This window comes from Monomorium pharaonis, chromosome 6, assembly GCF_013373865.1.
Source record: "Monomorium pharaonis isolate MP-MQ-018 chromosome 6, ASM1337386v2, whole genome shotgun sequence".
NCBI classification, from domain to species: Eukaryota; Metazoa; Arthropoda; class Insecta; order Hymenoptera; family Formicidae; genus Monomorium; species Monomorium pharaonis.
The window spans coordinates 18,551,917-18,570,711 of NC_050472.1; the positions used below are offsets into that span (position 1 = coordinate 18,551,917).

The window sequence follows — 18,795 nt, forward strand, 5'->3', positions numbered from 1 at the left end:
AAATATTTCAGTATCTACATATATACATTTTTATTTGTATATCTGTATAATATCTATATAGAGACAGTTTGAAAATATATCTTACCATTACTGATCATATATTTAAAAAAATCTAAAAAGTGCTTTAAAAAGTTAAGATGTAGAATTTATCAAAAACAAAAAGTTTAAAAAATTATACATATTTACATATCTGTATGTAAATGTAGTTTTTGCTCGACTATTGCTAAATTAAAAAATTGATTTTTGTGTTTTTTTTTTTTTATTAAAAAAATCGAAAAATTGGAACTTTTATTGGATTGTAGCATATCTCAAACATTTTGAATTAATTGAATTGAAATTAGATAAATTATCGTGGCAACATTTTTGAGAAATGCTATTTCATGAAAAACGCATTAAAAATTGTGTAGTTTTTACTATAGAAATAAAAAACTATACAAACTTTTGGAAGTTTCTTATTTATTAATTTTAGTTTAACACACACACACACACACACACACACACACACGCGCGCGCGCGCGCATTATAAGGAGTTTTGTTTTAATGGGTTAAGAATTAAGGGAATATTATCACTTTTTAATTTAAAAAAATGATTATACTTTGATAGTTTTTCATAATTTGAGTTTTAAGAGAAAAAACATATATATGAGGATTCGAAAATAAAACTTTTAGCTTTAGAATTTCTGTTTCTTTTATGGATAAGCAGGAAAAGCTCCAATTATGAAATATCAAATTCTTTGATGTTTCTCATCTCATTGTTTTTTCTTTATACCGATGAGTGGATGATTAATAACATACGAATGCGAAGGAAAGTGCGTGGAATAAATGAACGAATACACTTGTTCATTATCGAGGCGGGCTAATCATATTTTGATACTAGATAGGGTTAATCTAGATAGGTGATTTGAGGGCAACAGTGCTTTCACGTTTCAATCTACTGGAAATATAGGCCAAAGAAACATCAATCTTGAATCAAAACTTTCCAATGTAAGTTCTAATAAGTTGGCCATTTACAGCCGATTGTTTCTACGTGTAAATAGTTTATTTCCTTGAATTAATTAAAAATGTATTAATTAGAATTAATTAGTAATACTGCCGGTTATTAATTTCTCCGTCATTGAAACTTATTAATTTCTCGATATCGAAAGAAATGACTTTAATCACTAAATTCTCAGTTTATCTTGAAAACGGGAGACAAAAGAAATTAGCCGAAGAAAACTGAGACATTTATAGAGCGAAAGAGCAAAGAAATTTGCAATTTTGTGCTCCAAGTGAAGCGATAGTGTGCACTGAGCATGCGTCAACATAGGAGACGCGCTTATAAAATTAAAAGATAATGAGAATTAACGTTGATGACAGCAATCTGTGCGCGCTTTGATACTCACCTTTTCCGTGTGATCGATCGAATCGTGTTCTCTGCGCCATTGTAAAATGAATACAAATCTGCATCGCGCTTTAACTCCCAATAAGGATTACAAATAGCACGGTATATATTCGTTTATGATGCAAAAAATCCTTAGGAATTAACTTATTTTAATTTCTTTATCTACATGTTCTTTCGCGAGTGTCACTTTTTTCATATAGACAGCTACATCGTGTTAAACTTTATACACTCGCTTCACTCTACCGCTTGAACGTTCTGCCACTCGTATCCGCTGTTCAACACGGTAATTTTATTACTCTCGAAACTTGGACGTGCTCTTGACCGACCGCTTTAAGTACCCTCAACACTTTCTCGTGCACTTTTAAGCATCCTCTCGGCACTTAGCATTAAATCTTTGATTGTCCTTGACTGTTTTTTTTCACAAGAAAGTCCCTAACTTAAAAACTAAAAAAATTGTGAAACTTTGGAAACATGTAGGGGGATCATTTAATAATATATGATAAACAATTCTTTGCTACCCACACGCAAATTGATCTTAAAAAAAATAAAATCTCTGAAAATTAACGTCTGAAAATTTACTCATTTTTAATTTTTGTTTTCTTATTACGGAGGAATACGGAAAAAAGGAAACAAAATTTCGAGGAAAAAAGTGATTTGTCTTGAAATTTTTTGAATTTAGTGAATTTACTTATCAAAATATAACTGTTTAACCTTTCCGAGACCGGAAGTTTAATATTAGATTTAAAATTAGATTTATCGAAAACACTATTTATTTAGGTAAAAATACTTCTCTTATTATAATATGTGTATTTATTTCAAAATTAATTGATGTTACTTTGTATAATGACATTTCACTGTCTTATATCTTACAAAATGCGACATAATTATATTTTTATAATTTTTCGATACATTTCTGCCGCAAATAACGTTAAACAATTTATTATTTTAATAATAAACAATAATATAAAGTTTTAATGTAACAAAAAAAATAACACTTATTTTGTCCGGATCAGAAGCCTAATATTAGGCGCTAGAGCGATGTCATCTTTTCGTAGTTCAACTCACTGACAAGGACAAAAATGTTCTAGCGTTAAAACTAAGAAAATCGTCCAAAAAGAGCCGGTCCTCTAAAGGTTAATAGTACAACGAAAAATGAGCCAATTTTTAGAAATTAATTTTACTTTTTCAGGATAAATTACGTATCAAAATATTCTTTATATTATACCTAAAAAAATAATATTAAACATTAATATTAAACCTTAATATACTTTAAAACTAATATTCTATTCAGCATTCATTGTTTCGTACATACAAAGTATGTAAAAGCAAATATTCTTGTTTGTAAATATATGAAATAATGGTAACCTTGTTTACATATAATTTAATTTTCTTTAAAGAATTTGATAATCTTAATTCATGGAAATTATTATTGAATATGAGAATATATTTTCCTTAATAAAACTTGACAAAATTTCTTCACGTAAACAAATTATATCTATTTAATGTTATACAATTTTATTTCAATGTATAACATTTCGAAAATAAAGATGTTTTCTAAAGAAAAATGTTTTTTTTTACGTACACATTGCCAAAGTTTTGTAATTCTTTGAATTTTTGAGTTGTGAGGCCATCCTATGTTAGTTGAGTAACTTTTGCTTAAATAGATAAAAATTGAGCAAATATTTTGGCAGGTTGTGCAGAAAAATAAATCGACATGCGTGATTTGGCATGTTTAATTTTTTCTATTTACAAAATATGATTATGCTGCTATATTTATTCGTTCGTTGGATAAATAATTAATGATTAATTTTTTTTAAATTTTGGTGTCGAAAAGCAAGCTATTTTAAAACTTATTATTCAAAATAAGATGTCCCTATTTCTATTTTTACGCTGCTATATATTATTTTACTTCTATCACTTTTTAAATAATTGCAACTTACATGATGTAAATTATTATTTTCTTAATGTTTGTAATAATTGTATTTTCTGTAAGTGTGCAAAGCTTCATATGTGACATTTAACGTACACGGGTTTTTTTATGACAAAAAAGCAACAGAAAGAAGACGGATGCGTTATGCGAAGTATTAATTCAGCGTGTCATTAAAAACTGTGTTCCGGCGTATGTTTGCCAAAGGTTGGTTTTATGACGTTGTCAAAATGAAATTTCCATTCGGCAATGTAATTCAAAACACGGATTTTTGAACGTGAATAGTCATTGCTGCACGTTTTTGTCAACATTTTACGAAGCGTATTTTACGAAAAGGAAATGATAATATCTTCCATTTATTTTGTATTATTAGGTAATGTATTGTAGGTATATTATAGGTTAATTAATATTAATATTAATATTAATATTAATATTAATATTAATAAGGTAAAAGAGAAGTGTTTAATTTCTATGATTTTATGAGAATTCTTGGGATTCTCACGTCAAAATTTTAAACAAAAATCATAGATATTATTGCAATGTCATTCTTCCAAAACTTTCAGAGGATTACAGCGAGAAAACAGAGACATCAAAATAACGAAAGATTTGCGTATAAATATATAAAAGTAATTATCATGTAAGAAATCTACAAAAATTTCGCCACATACAAGATCTAATTGTGAGAACAGGTTGTGATTTAAATCAAATACCAAAAAAAGAAATTCATAAAAAATTGCGGCTAGTAAATAACATAAAAGCAGATCAACCGGAAAAATATAATGCAAGCGTAAATACAATGATAAATCTATCGGGAACGTTTTCCACGATATTTGTTTCACCGTTCATGATTCCCTTCTCTTGTCCGCCGTTCCATTTGTATTTTTATCACATCTATTTTCACCTCGTCTGTTTCACATGCCTCCCGTCGATACGCGCGCATTCGCCCACTTCCATCGTACAACGTGCGCACATATAGTTAGCCATTTATGTATCTCAAATTCTAGCAAATCCTCGCGAATCTGCCGCTGAACGCAAATGGCACGTGTGGACAGTTTCACATGAGATCGTACGTTTTGAGATTATAAGTTTAATTGGTATTTGCGTATGTGCGTATTTGCGTGTCCGCTACAGAACTCATTTGCGATGAATAATGCGGCGAATTTGTTTAATCCTGACACTTTTAGAGGGATGTCCCTTTTCAACGTTCTTATAGAGAGCGAATATTAAATGAATCGTTCTCCAGGATTATATTATGTTCTTCACGTTATTTTCTAACTAAATTCGCGAACTTACGAGTAAGATTATGTTCGATAAGAAATATTGTTAAACTTTATAGAATATTTATTCTTCACAAGGAAAGGAATGGTACATGGAATGACATGGTAATTATTTTTTTTAATCTTGTGTGTTATTTTTTAAGTTTCTTATATCAATTCTTTTAAACCTAGTATCATCTTTTAACATTAAAAAAAAACTTATTTCTTTTATTATAATTTTTTTGCAACTTTATACCTAATAGTATTTTAGATAGAATCATTGAATTTAAATCTAAGGTCAAAATTTCAAAATTTAAACATTTAAACAGGTAGGATTAAATATGAATTTTAAAATTTACAAATTTAAAAGAGCGGAATCGCTTAAAATTAGATAAATTTTGGTTTTAAAATAAAATAATAAAAATTTTCTCTAAACGTGATATACCGAAACTAGATGTCCAAAGATTTCATGCTGGATCCGAATCCAAAATCAAAATGTATAAAAATTTTTACAAAATACAACATGGCGACCAAAAATTATAAGAAGTTGTTAAATTTACAACAAATTTAGTATTCAGAGAGATTAGGATCGCTGAAGTAGAAATTAAAAAAAATTTTCAAAAAATGTTATGACGATTCATTATCGTAAAAAATTATATTTTTTTACTCTTGCAAGAACATTATACGCATTTACAAGTTAATTTTTTTATATTTATAATCAGCTAATGATTCCAAAAACTCCTGTATACTCACAGTTGTAAGTTTAAAAAAATTTGTAGATAAAATATATATACTTCAAAAAGTTAAATTTATTCTTATATAAATAATAATTTCTAGAATTATCGCAAGAATTTTTTTGTTATGTTGTGAAAACTTGAAATTTTTTTATTAATTTAGCTGGGAATAATTAGTTTTTCTTCTTGCACATTTTGAACTGAAAAGAATTTGATAATAGTTAAATGTTGTAATAAAATAATGCCAATTAAATATTCGGTTAATACACTTAAGAATAATTTTACTTTTTTAAATATTTAGTAAGTACAACTAAATTTGATAATACAACTAGAAAAAAATATCAGATAAACAGTAGCATTTTTAAACTAGAATTTCAAATTAGAATTTTTTTGATATAGTATTGTTATTGTAACAGTTACGTTACGTTCTTTCGAGATAATATCGAAATTATAATATCGAAATAAAAGTATCTATAATATTTTGCTGAAATTTAAAATGATCTTTAAAGGAGGTTAAATTATGTGTAAACAAGATTATCATTGTTACGTATATAAGCAAGAAATTGTATATAAAACAATGATTGTGTGCATTTTATTTTTAATTTAATACTAATGATTTTTTTTGTGGGATATTTATACAATTGATTTCGTAAGATTATAGATATAGTATTGCCGTCAGAAATTGCACGTGTTTAATATCGTTTGCATTACTACATTACGTTTATTTTAACCTTGCGTATCGTGGTCGAGTACGACTGTGTCGCCCATACAGCATTTCTATTGTGAATGTGCAGGCGTACCTGCACTCATTTGTGTACCTGAAATTCCAACAAATCCTCATGAATCTAGTTCGGTGCGCAAAAGGCACGCAACGACATATTCGCTTGATCGCGGAAGTCCGTCGCGTCGCCTCGCGTCCCATCTCGTCCCGTCCCGTCCCGTCCCGTTGGTTCGCGCATGGACAATTTCATTACTCGTATTGGGGGGTTGCTGACGGTACGCGGTAGTAGTGGAGGGCGCAGTGGCGTGTGCAAGCGAAACTACACTATTAAACGGTGTTCTGACGGGCGCCAGTTAGGTGCACCATGGTATAGCCCATTCTCATCGTGTCACTCCGAATCTATTTGCATAGTAATGGCGCCGCGCGTCGCCACCCTTCCTAGCTCCTTTACGTATAAATACCGCCGCGAACTGTCATAGGAAGTACCGTCCGTCTGAAACGAACGCTTTTCTCATTCCTTTCCCTCGGAAGATCTCCAAAAGCGTTATCTCGCCTATCGCCTTCCGCTGGAAAACACTCGACTCGAGAATATTCGTTGCATGAATTTGAGAAATTAACGTTAATCTAGTTCTTCGATTTAAATCCTACCGCGTTTATATTTTATACACGTCCAATTTCTTTCAATTCGAGCAATGCCTCGTAAATTGATAGCAAATGCGCACAAACAGTTTCGTTAAGTTCTCCTAGTTTGTTCCTAGTGTATTCTCCATTCTTTATACAGGGCATGGATAAAATAATACACACCAAGAAATATACTTTTTTTTTTATTAATCTACCATTTATCTTTAATATCATTTATCTTTAATATAACATTTTATCTATATCTGGAATAAAGTTGTACAAACAGGCAATTAGAATCTTGTACTAGTTTTTTTTTAAAGCAAAACATCTTTCTATCTTTATTTATGTATTCCAACATCTCATTATTATTTCCACTTTATTAAGCATTTATCTTTATACAGGGTGTAATCTTTAAAGTGGTAATAAATATTTTAATGACATTTTTTGTGACATTTTAAGATGAAAATTTTAATACAAAAGTATTTAGGTTATAATAGTTGTCAAATAAAAAAAGCTTAACTTCACACTTCATGAAAATCTCATAATGTTCACAGTGGGGTCGTTTAGACTCTAACCACTTGAATGCTTACTGTAATGAAGGTATTGATTAATTGTTTTAACTTGAAAAAATAAGATATTTATTTTGAGAAGTGAATTTTGAGGTAAAAAGTTGGGGGTAAAAAATTAATGACTTTTACAAATTTATTTTGAAAGAAAAATGTTTTTTATTGAAGTCAGTATACACAAAAGTGTTTAAGATTGTTGATTTAATGTTACTTAATTAAAAAAGCTGTACAGAACTTAACTTTTTTAAGGGTTTTTTTAGACCCCTTTTAGACAGAGGACATTAAGGATTAAAGACCATGAATGATCAGAATTTTATGCGCTCAGGGATGACAAAGTGATAAAAGTGCATTTATGAAAAATCAAATGTCTTGACAGTAATTAAAATATTGCACAAATACAATAAAAGTTTTATTGAGAAATTATTTTTATTCAAACAAATTTATTCAGTTTCATTAAATTTTCTCACGGTTTGCACCGTGCGTTTGTCATTCTTTATAGATTATTTTACTCTCTGACGATCTTGAGATTGATGATGCGTTTTGTACGTATCAATTAGTAACATCTCGCAATACGACGATAATTTACGAAGGAAGACGCCCAAAACTCAGAGCAGCGTATTAATAACGTCAGGTGTTGATAATGTGGATGTTCTGGGAAATGCTGCCGAGAGACAGTGAATATATGTGCGAGTGCAGATAAGTAGACGGCAAACGACCGTTGCTAATTGCTTCGCGATGATTCGATAGAATTTCTCGATATGAACCGCTTAATGGCAATAATCACTGCTCAGTACTACTCAAAATGTATATCTTCTACAAAATACTACTTTCGTCATTATAAGAGGCTTGTTAAGAACACATTCTTGGAAATGTAATATCTTTGGTTGCATCACTTTGCGATTACGAATATAAGTAACTTCATCTTATCAAACAGCACGTGTTGCAACGAGTTATAAAGATCTTTTATTTTGTCGCGTTGATTTTTTTAAGGATTTTTAAGAATTTTTTTTGAAAAATAGAAGTATTTTTTAAAATTATTTTTTATTTTTTATTTATTATTATTTGAAGATTGATTTTCTATTATTAAAAAAGAATTGAATAATGACTTATTAACAATACATTTATTTGATCTCTGCACAGTCCATCGATTACCACAATTGTAGATTTCTCAATACACTAAAATTAAAAATTCAAATTTACATCAAAACACTTGGGGGCTATTATTGGAACTATAATTATTTTAATATTTTAATTGTTTAGAGCCCAAAACCATAAAAGAACAGTAGAAATTGATTTTTTTTAAATAAGTGCTATTATTTATTTATTAAGCAAAAAAAAGAAATTACAGTTTTAAAAATAATCGATCTATTGTTATTAAATTATTATTTACATTTTTAATTTAAAAAAATAGAGAATTAATTTTTATACTATAATAAATAAAAAACGGAAAGTAATGTTAAAAAATATTTACTTTTTTTAGAAAAATTTCTAAAAACTTTTTGAAAAGTCAGCGCGACAAAACAAGAAACTCTTAACCTTTTTAAACGGCAGTTTAATGAAAAATCGGAATATTATGACGACTATCGATCATTATAACGCATGAAATGTATACCTATATAGTTTTTTTTTAAAAAGGTAGCTGAAGATTTAAATCGAGCATCGTTTTCGTTTCGTGGAAATAAACCATTCGAATTCGAAGCAACCGTGAATGGAAGTTAGCTATCTCGGGAGATTGTCTCGAGAGATGCGTTCCAGTTATATAGTTCCGGCACTTGAGAGTTTAGGGTTGAGTGAAGGAAGTTGCACAAACCTGATGTTACGCGCGAAACAGAATGTTTGCGATAATTAGAATCTTATTGAAAATGGCACCGGTTTTGCTCAAGCGAGAAACACACAGAATGTCAGAGTCGGTGCTCGCTGAAGCGACTAGGCGTGATTCCCTTATCCTTCCCATCCTTTTCCCTCAATTATTTATCTTAATCCTAATTATCTTTCACTTTTGATTCGTCGCGAAAATCCACGATGTTCCCTCTTGGCTTGTCCACGAGAATGTACCTTAGGGATGAAGTTTGCAATAATTTGGAAGCTCGAAAGGAGCGAAAATGTCGCGACTGAGGAAACGTACATGGCAATTGAAATGGCAGAAATGATGTGCTCACTTTTTGTTATGACAATAATGAACTGTGACCGATAACTCGTTCTCCCTATAGTGTTTCTCGGAAATCGACTACTTCTTTCGCGCGGTCCGATGAACGGAAGGAGGAGGAGGAGAAGAGGAGAGGAGAAAAAGAGAGAGAGAGAGAGAGAGAGAGAGAGAGAGACAAAATACACAGAAAACAACCATAATGGAGGTTAATTACGGAGAGGTGATTGCGAAGATTGGGAAGATCACAGCAGAAATAAAAAGTATCGGAAATCCTGTATTCTTGCGCTCTCTCTCTCTCTCTCTCTCTCTCTCTCTCTCTCTCTCTCTCTCTCTCTCTTTATGCCATACTCTTTTCATCTTCCGTGTCTTTGGTTGCCAAGCTACCGTCACACCCAAAGGAATCGAAGCTTCCTCTAATTATAAGAACTCGGTCGTCCCGTGTACTTTAATTTTGATACTATCGCTATTCATGTTTGACGTATTTTCCGCATTAGATCGACAAATAATCCCAATTTCTCCGAAATTTCGTAGTTATTTCTTATTGAGAGACTTATAGTAAAATGTCGTTTATTAACTCGCTTTTTTATACGAGTGAAAATCTTTATAATGGATTGAGAAGAATAAAATTTTTTTAAGGTAATGCAATAACGATATAATATAATTTTAATAAATCGTCGATAAAAATAGAAAACAAAGAAAACTACTTTCTGGATAATTATTATACGATAAAAATATGTGTATATTATAGATAATTTCGTTCTATAGTGGATGTTTTATAATATATAAGTATAATTTTAGAAATTAATTCAGGACAAATATAGGCGAATTATTTTTCTAATTATATTATTACTTATTAAAAATTTTATTAAATTCGCATAAATTAATTGGTGGCGTTCTATGATACAAGGAGTAGTAGCATATTTACAAGCATAAGGATGAACATTTTTATAAATAATATAATTAAAAGTATAATGTTTAGGAATCGTCAATATCGATATAAATCTGCTATGCTAAAGCGACATTGTTGAAAATTAAACATTACACTTATTGATAAAAATGTGTTTTGCTTAAATAATTAAAGAAGTAAAAAATCCTTAATTTATGTATTCGTGGCTTTTTCTATATTCTATTAATTTACAAATAAAAACTTTAAGAGCAAGAGCAAAATTTATATAATTTTTTTTGCAAATTGCATAATTTAAACAATAGTGCGTATATTATTAATAAGATCATTTTACATAAAACTGTTTATTTATGTATTTTTCTCATATAATGCGATTTTTTATATAAACGGGGTGCAGCGTAAATTGGCACACTTGTCGAGTGATAAGATAGATTATAGTAAAAACTATATAGAATAAAAGACACAATATTAGGAGATCTATTTATCAAGTTAATAATCTAATCTAATCTTTATATGTTGTCATGCTACATGTTGCGTCTTACGGAACAAAAAAAATATATATATCGATTACATGTGCGTGTGCGTGTGTGTGCGTGTGTGTGGTATATAATCGATAAGAAACATTTTACACGGAGGTGAAAGGCTTTTAAGAATCCTTACATACGTTATTTTATAAATATTTTGTACCAATGACTCATGTTAAAAGATGTTAAAAGAAAAGAGAAGGAAAGTGTAGCATTATATGTTTTGGTAATATTTTTTTGTCAGACACTTATTTTTATTTCTCTTACGAAAAATTTAGTTATTGCAAAATTTAAAAGAATACTACATGCCATCTGATAGAACACAGTTTCTAATTTATGTTTTTAGAGTTTTATTTTTAGCTTTTATTTAAGAAATATAAAACCAAAAACAAAGTGTCAGTGATCTTTTTTTACATTTAATATAATTATACAAGGTAATAAAATTTACAAATTAAAGTGTAGTAATTATAAATGTGTGGTATTTTCTGCTTATTAAAATATTAATAAAATTATGTTTCGATAATCAAGCCGAATTGATTTATAGTATGTATGAACTCCTCGTGTTATTTTTGTGCCTTAAATTTATTTCTGAAGTTAAAGTTATACCTACATATTACGAAACACCATGTATAATATAGAATAATCAACTTGATTTATAATACAGTAGTTATGCATGTAATTTTGCAAGTTGCTGGCGTAAATCTGTACTTACAGTTCATAAGTTAATTATAACATAATCGATGCCTGAACATTGAGGACACTAACAATATATAGAGGAAGTTTTCAGCTTCTTGTATTTATACACGGTAATTTTATTTTGCGATTATCGCCAAGAAATTACAACTCCTCTCGCGTATCATGGACGGAATCAGTGCTTGCTCGCGGTAGCAAGTTTCGCGAAATGTGGAATTACATCGTCTACTTGTCTGCGCTCGGCACTTTGCCGCCGTACAACTAGCATATTTCTCGAGGCGAGAGAGCCAAGGAAGTACGAATTTCTTACTCCTTGACAGGGCTCGAACTTTAAAGGACTTCATTTACTCGATTCGGAAACTCTTGCCTTTCGTGACTCTTCTCGAAGGGTTATTCTCGACTTTCTATGATCTACTTGCTTGTTTCGGCAATGACTTCTACTTTAAGACTACCAACAAATCCAAGTTCGACTTCGAAAACTGTATCAAATTTTTTTTTCAAACAAATTCTTTTTATTAAACTTTTATGACATTAGGAAAATAGTTAGATTGCAAAACTTTAACTAAATATCGCAGATTTCAAAATTTAATCCAATAAAGAAAAAGGAAAGAAAGCTAATGATAAGGATGTCACATCAACGGTGTGACATTTCATCTCAAAATATTACCAAAAATTAAAAAATTTAAATTTAGATGTTTGCATACATAAATTATGTTTGAGAGGAAAATGGGAATATAATTTTTTCATCGGTTTAAAAGTTATTTATTTTTTTTGTTTACCTGTAATTCTTATGTAAAGTTGCGTTTTATAGTATAGTATTTTCAAATTTGATAAGAAAGTAGCATATTACGAATTAAATTTTTTATATTAATAAAACCTTAATAAATATTTGTGTAAAAGTTTGAATTTATTAGTTTAAAAGTTATTAACCTAATATCACAGCGAGATAGGCATATTTCTATTATATAGGCAATTATAAGCGAAAATTTTTGTTTTGCAGTTTTAAGGTCAAAATTGGTCGGGTATTTATGACCAAAATTTTTTGTCATTATTGATTGAGAAAAAGAACAAACTCAAAAATGTCTTTAATTTTTAAATTTCCAATAATTTTTAGGTAGTACTGTAAAATAAAAAAAGACATCCTTAAAATTGCATATATTTCATTCTTTTCTGTAATTATATTATAGGACGATATGTTTAGGGTTATGAACCGTGACGGATTGCTAGGTTCTCGAATGTGTTAAATCAAACTTAATCGGATTAGAAATAACGAGCCCGTTCGTCTTCGTCTTACCTCTTTACCTTCTGTCGCTCTCGTGTTTCTCGCGTCGTTCGATTCTAGACCCTTAACAAGATGTAGCGAGAGCGCGCACAGCGCGATTTCATATCCTGAAATCGATCAGGCGTGATTCCTCATAATTGGTAACATTCGGCCGCGACGCACTCTCACTGACGCGACACCGATGCTTCATCCCGCTTTTCCTCTCCTCTTCGCAGCGACTCGAAATACGCCCCGAGCACCATGGAGCGTACAGGGATACCTATCGGGTGGCGTTACCATGGGATCGGAGTGTATCGCCGAGACCTCGTTACTTTCCCGATTTCTTACGTAATCGAGACGCCTCACTGATTCGTCATTTCGCGGGGCGAGGCCGGCTTTCCTCGATACTTGTTAACGAGTGCCTCTTTGGTTCGTGTGACGAAGAAAAAAAAGTAAACAGGGCGAAAATTAAGGATACGAAGGAAATGCGCACGCGAATGGTTGGGAGACTTCAGGCGAGAAAATTCGCTGTATCTCATTTAGCCGATTTAACTTTACGGAGGCGAAATTATGGTTCCGCTAATCTTTCTGCTTGTGAAGGAAAAAAAATTGGAAACCTCTCTTTATCTTTTTCCAAATTATTTTGGAGATGTTACTTTTTTCTAGAGTATATAACATACGGAGAATGCACAGAATTTTTTCTTCACACTTTGACGGATTACAGAGTTAAGAATTATAATATTATCCAACTTTTGAATTTATCTGAGCTGCAAAACGCAAAGGCTTATGTCAGAACTCGCGAGATTGCGTTCCCTGGAAAAGTTTATTTGTAATCTGAGCGACTGCGAATTTTGACGGTTCAAACGTCGCCGGGATAGGAAGGAAATTTTTCCATTTGTTTCAGTTTTTTCCTTTTTCCGGGATCTTGGCATTTGAATTTCCGTGGTTGGGAGCAGGTTCGCGGAACCGAGGTGGAAATGGATGATCTCTACAAGTTAATTTGTAACTTGAGCATTCCGTCCAGGAGATCGGGGTGGTTTCTAGAGGAGGCTAAGGGAAAACGCGACGGGGCGGCAACAGGGGCGGTGGCGTCGGAGGCGAACTCAGGCAGGGTACACGGTACCTCGGGGTTGTTTGTTGCGTTAATGCCTAATTAGTGGAGTGGTATCGCGTCGCGACGAAAGCCGTAGCCGTCGCCGTCGCCGTCGTCGTCGTCGTCGTCGTCGTCGTCGTCGTTGTCATCGTCGTCGTCGCCGTCGCCATTGCTATCGCTCCAACTCTCTGTCCCTTTATATACTCTATCGCGAAAATATCTCGCACGGCGCAACTAATCGAGGAGTGATCGCTTGCTGTAATTCTCGCTTTCAACTTACCGACGTTTATTTATTTTTGAATGGAAAAAGCAATCAATGATTGAATTAACAAGATATATTTGGTTAGGCAAATTTTAGTAAAAATAAACAGAACTTCTAGTTATTGCAATTAAATATTTTGGAATTAATTAGAATATTTAGATATGAAAACTGTAATTGTGACCCAAGTGGAAGTCATTAAAAATGATTATAAACAAGTAAACTTGAACATTTTTGCGATTATACTTCTTTAATATTTTTTCTTGTTAATAAATACTCCATCACATTTACAACATATTTACCTCGTAATATATAGCAAATAAACCTTATTGCACATTTCAAGCATTTATTAAAATATATATACATATTGAAGTATCTCTATATCGTGGAAGACTTTTACATTTCTCTTTTCTCGAAGCTAATCCAGAATCCATCAAGAGGTTGCAATGTAAACTCCTTTTTACTGAATACAATTGGTTCGATGGTTTTTTCTGAAGTTTTTAGTGTAAACCTTTGCAAAAGATGAGCTATTAAAATTTTTGTTTCCATGAGAGCAAATCGGTTGCCGATACATTTTCTAGGTCCGTGGCCGAATGGTAGATAAGTGTACGGTGTAATATTGTGTTTGTTCTCTTCACTGAATCTTTTGGGATCGAATTTGTCGGGATTTGGAAAGTATTTTGGATCATGATGTAAACTGTAAACAGGAAATATTAACACACTGTTAGGTTCGACGATCACGTTCTTGCTATCTGGTTGCAATGGCGGCAGTTCGTATCTCTTTACGCAAAGTCTGTCGTTGACGATTCCTGGTGGGTACTTTCTAAGAGTTTCGGAAATCACCATATCCATATAAGACATCTTCATCAGTGAGTCGTAGGAGATATCACCGTTCTTTTCGGCGAGATGCTGTTGCACCTCTTCGCGCAGACGATCTTGAATCTCTTGATTAACCGCTAGTTCGTGAACGACGAAGCACATTAGCATCGAGGACGTGTCAAAACCGGCCAAGAAAAAGCCGAAAGCTTGCGAGACGATGTCATCCAAGGTCATATTGTGTATATTGGGGTCTTTCTTGTCCCGAGCTTGCATTAGTAAATGAATCATATCCGGTCGAACGATACCTTGCTCTTCGCGCGCTCTAATGGTCTCCGCCACGATAGTTTTAAAAAACTTGGACGTAGCCGACGAAAACACGGTCAGACCCATCGATTTGGCGAGCGTTGGACACGTACGCATAAATATTAATTTGATAAATGATAGAAATCCACTAGCAAATTTGGTAGCTTCCACGCCTCTCGTGTAAAATTCGTTATATTGATCTTTCATAGAATTTACACTTATGCCAAAAGCCGCGGTGGCGATTACGTCGTTGGTGTACCGTCTGAACACCTCTTTTGTGTCGATTACATGACAGATTTCCGGATGGTCCGCCAAATAATTAACAAAGTCCTCAGAGCATTTCGATATTAGATCAAACATGAACTTCATTTTGCTGGCGGTAAAAGAAGGACTCAATGTATTCCTCATTTCCCTCCAACGATCACCGCGCAGAAGGGCGATGTTCTTACCGAACAGCGGTTCCAAGTCTTCGTCAACAAAACTGCGATGATCTGGGAAGTGTTCAAAATCTTTTACCATGATGTCTCTGATCAGCTCAGGATCACGCAGTAACACAACAGGCGTAGCAAATTCCATCATTCCAACACATTTAGCGTCTGGGAAGTAATTATATATATATTGGTAATATTCGGCAAAACTGATACGGCCAAAAAGAAATTTCCAAGCTGTTATATTTGACGACAGCGAATTTGGCAGACAAGGTACACCTTTATTCTTCCAGTAAAAATGCATATAACGCAGTGCCGCGACCACTTTCACAACGCTAATGATGATCAGAGTAATCAATAGTAGCGCGACGGGCGACGAAAGTAACGACGAGTCCATCGTGATGTAACGTGATGAACAACTAAACGGGATACTTTGTCGGACACGGCGTAGAATATTATAAATATATACGTGTTGCGCAAATATCTTATCATATATGAATTGAGGATGGGAGGGAAAAACGCCTCTCAGTATTATTGCGATAATACATATTGTGTCAGTAATTGCACGAGATATAGCAGTCAGGACACTTAAATGCGTACGACATGAGTTATTTTGGAGCGTGACTTGTTGAAAAGTCAAGCATTAATACAATTTTATCAAAAAAAATTATATTTTAATAAAACTGACTATGTTTTGATACGATAACGATTGTTCATCATATCTATAAGGTTTGATTGCATACTTATAATTTTATTTTTTAGTGTACACACACACACACACACACACACACACACACTACACGATAATGCCATTGACTTTTTGACTTGATACACACGTGTACGATATGTTACATAACCATATTATTTGTATCACACAAAACAAACATTTTACTAAAATATGCATATACGTATTGAAAAAGTTACTTTTTAAAAGTAACTCGTTATTGTTATCTTTACTCAAAGGTAACGTTCGTTGTTACAATTTCCGTTACTTTTTAATTTTAAATATAAGTTTATTAAATATTACACATAAAATATTACAATATTACATTATTTTAAAATAAATAAAAACATTGCTAAATTGTATTAAAATTTTTTAAAATTGTATTAATTTTTAAAAGAATTTGTCGTTTATTATGCAGATGCCTTCTTTGTAGTGTTAATACGTCCGTCGACGATAAACACTTTTTTTTTAATGGCGCGTTTACATATATGATGCTACAATCCAACAGTTTTCTTTGAATGAAAATTACACCGAGTAAATTCGCAAAAAGTAATGATAAAAATTATGGTTAAATTCATTACTTGTTACCGCAAAATGTAACGAAGTTAGTTTTTTCATTACAAACAAAATTTGTAATGCCGTTACAGTTACTGAAAAAAGTAACGGTGACGAAGTTACAAGTAACGCGTTACTTTCCAATCCTGCGTATTGATATATCTGAAAAAAGCACATTTTTTCAAACGCACTGCATCGTAGAAGATTTTTACGTTTCTCTTTTCTCCAAGCCGATCCAGAATCCGCCAACAGGTTGCAGTGTAAACTCTTTTTTGCTGAATACAATTGGTTCAACGGTTTTTTCAATAGTTTTTAGAGTGAACTTTTGCAAAAGATTAACTATCAGAATTTTTGTTTCCATAAATGCAAATCGATTGCCGATACATTTTCTGGGTCCGTGGCCGAACGGTAGATAAGTATACGGTGTAATATTGTCTTTATTCTCGTCGCTAAACCTTTCGGGATCAAATTTGTCCGGGTTTGGAAAGTACTTCGGATCGCGATGTAAACCATAGACAGGAAACATCAGTAGACTGTTAGGCTCGACGATTACGTTCTTGCAACCCGGTTGCGACGGCGGCAGTTCGTATCTCTTTGTGCAAAGTCTGTCGATGAAGATCACCGGTGAATACTTTCTCAGAGTCTCGGAAATCACCATGTCCATGTAAGACATTTTTGTCAGCGAATCGTAAGAGATCTCGCCGTTCCCCTCAGCGAGATGCTGTCGCACCTCCTCGCGCAGACGATCCTGAATGTCTTGATTAACTGCTATTTCATGAATGGCGAAACACATCAGAGTTGAAGACGTGTCGAAACCGGCAAAGAAAAAGATGAAAGCCTGTGAGACGATGTCGTCCAAGGTCATCTTGTGTACGCTATCGCTTTTCTTGTCTCGAGCCTGCATCAGTAAGTGAATCATATCTGGTCGGACGATACCTTGCTCTTCGCGCGCTCTAATGGTCTCCGCCACGACAGTTTTAAAAAACTTGGACGTAGCCGACGGAAACATGGTCAGACCCATCGACTTGGCGAGCGTTGGACACGTACGCATAAATATGAATTTGATTATTGATAGAAATCCACTAGAAAATTTGGTAGCTTCCACGCCCCTCGTATAAAATTCGTTATATTGATCTTTCATAGAATTTACACTTATGCCAAAAGCCGCGGTGGCGATTACGTCGTTGGTGTATCGTCTGAATGCTTCCTTTGTCTCGATCGCATGACAGATTTCCGGATGATCAACCAAATAATTAACAAAGTCCTCAGAGCATTTTGATATCAGTTCAAACATGAACTTCATTTTGCTGGCGGTGAAAGAGGGGCTCAATGTATTCCTCATTTCCCTCCAACGATCACCGCGTAGGGCGAAGATGTTCTTACCGAACAGCGGTTCCAAATCTTCGTCGACGAAACTGCGGTGATCCGGGAAGTGTTCGAAATCTTTCACCATGACGTCTCTAATCAACTCAGGATCGCGCAGTAATACGCCAGGCGTAGCAAAATCCATTATTCCAACATATTTAGCTTCCGGGAAGTAGTTATATATGTATTGGCAATAATCGGCAAAACTAATACGGCCTAGTAACAATTTCCATCCCGTTGTAAAAGATGACAGCGAATTTGGCAGGTAAGGTACCCTCTTGTTTCTCCAGTAAAAGTACGTATGATGCAGTGCTGCGACAACTTTTAAGACGCCGATGATGATCAGAGTAATTACTAATAACGTGAAGGGCGACGAAAGCAACGAGAAATCCATCGTCTTTTAACGTAGTGTACACTCAAACGAGATGCTTCGAATGCGGCGTAGAACGTTATAAATGTACATGTTGCGCGGACTTCTTATCATGAATGAATTGAAGATGGGAGGGAGAGAGAAA

At 33.0% G+C, this 18,795-nt stretch overlaps 3 protein-coding genes across 6 annotated transcripts in view; 1 reads left to right on the forward strand and 2 right to left on the reverse strand.

The window, feature by feature from the left end:
- Nucleotides 1-18,795, forward strand: part of LOC105831572 (membralin) — a 361,211-nt gene that overhangs the window by 265,527 nt on the left and 76,889 nt on the right. The gene's annotated exons all lie outside the window — the stretch shown is intronic.
- LOC105829365 (cytochrome P450 9e2) lies at nt 14,413-16,134 on the reverse strand. The gene has a single exon (XM_012668139.3). It carries the CDS (start codon nt 16,031-16,033, stop codon nt 14,483-14,485), a length of 1,551 nt encoding a protein of 516 aa, XP_012523593.1. The 5' UTR covers nt 16,034-16,134; the 3' UTR covers nt 14,413-14,482.
- On the reverse strand, nt 16,718-18,714 carry LOC105841043 (cytochrome P450 9e2). Its single transcript, XM_012688155.3, has one exon. It carries the CDS (start codon nt 18,672-18,674, stop codon nt 17,124-17,126), a length of 1,551 nt encoding a protein of 516 aa, XP_012543609.1. The 5' UTR covers nt 18,675-18,714; the 3' UTR covers nt 16,718-17,123.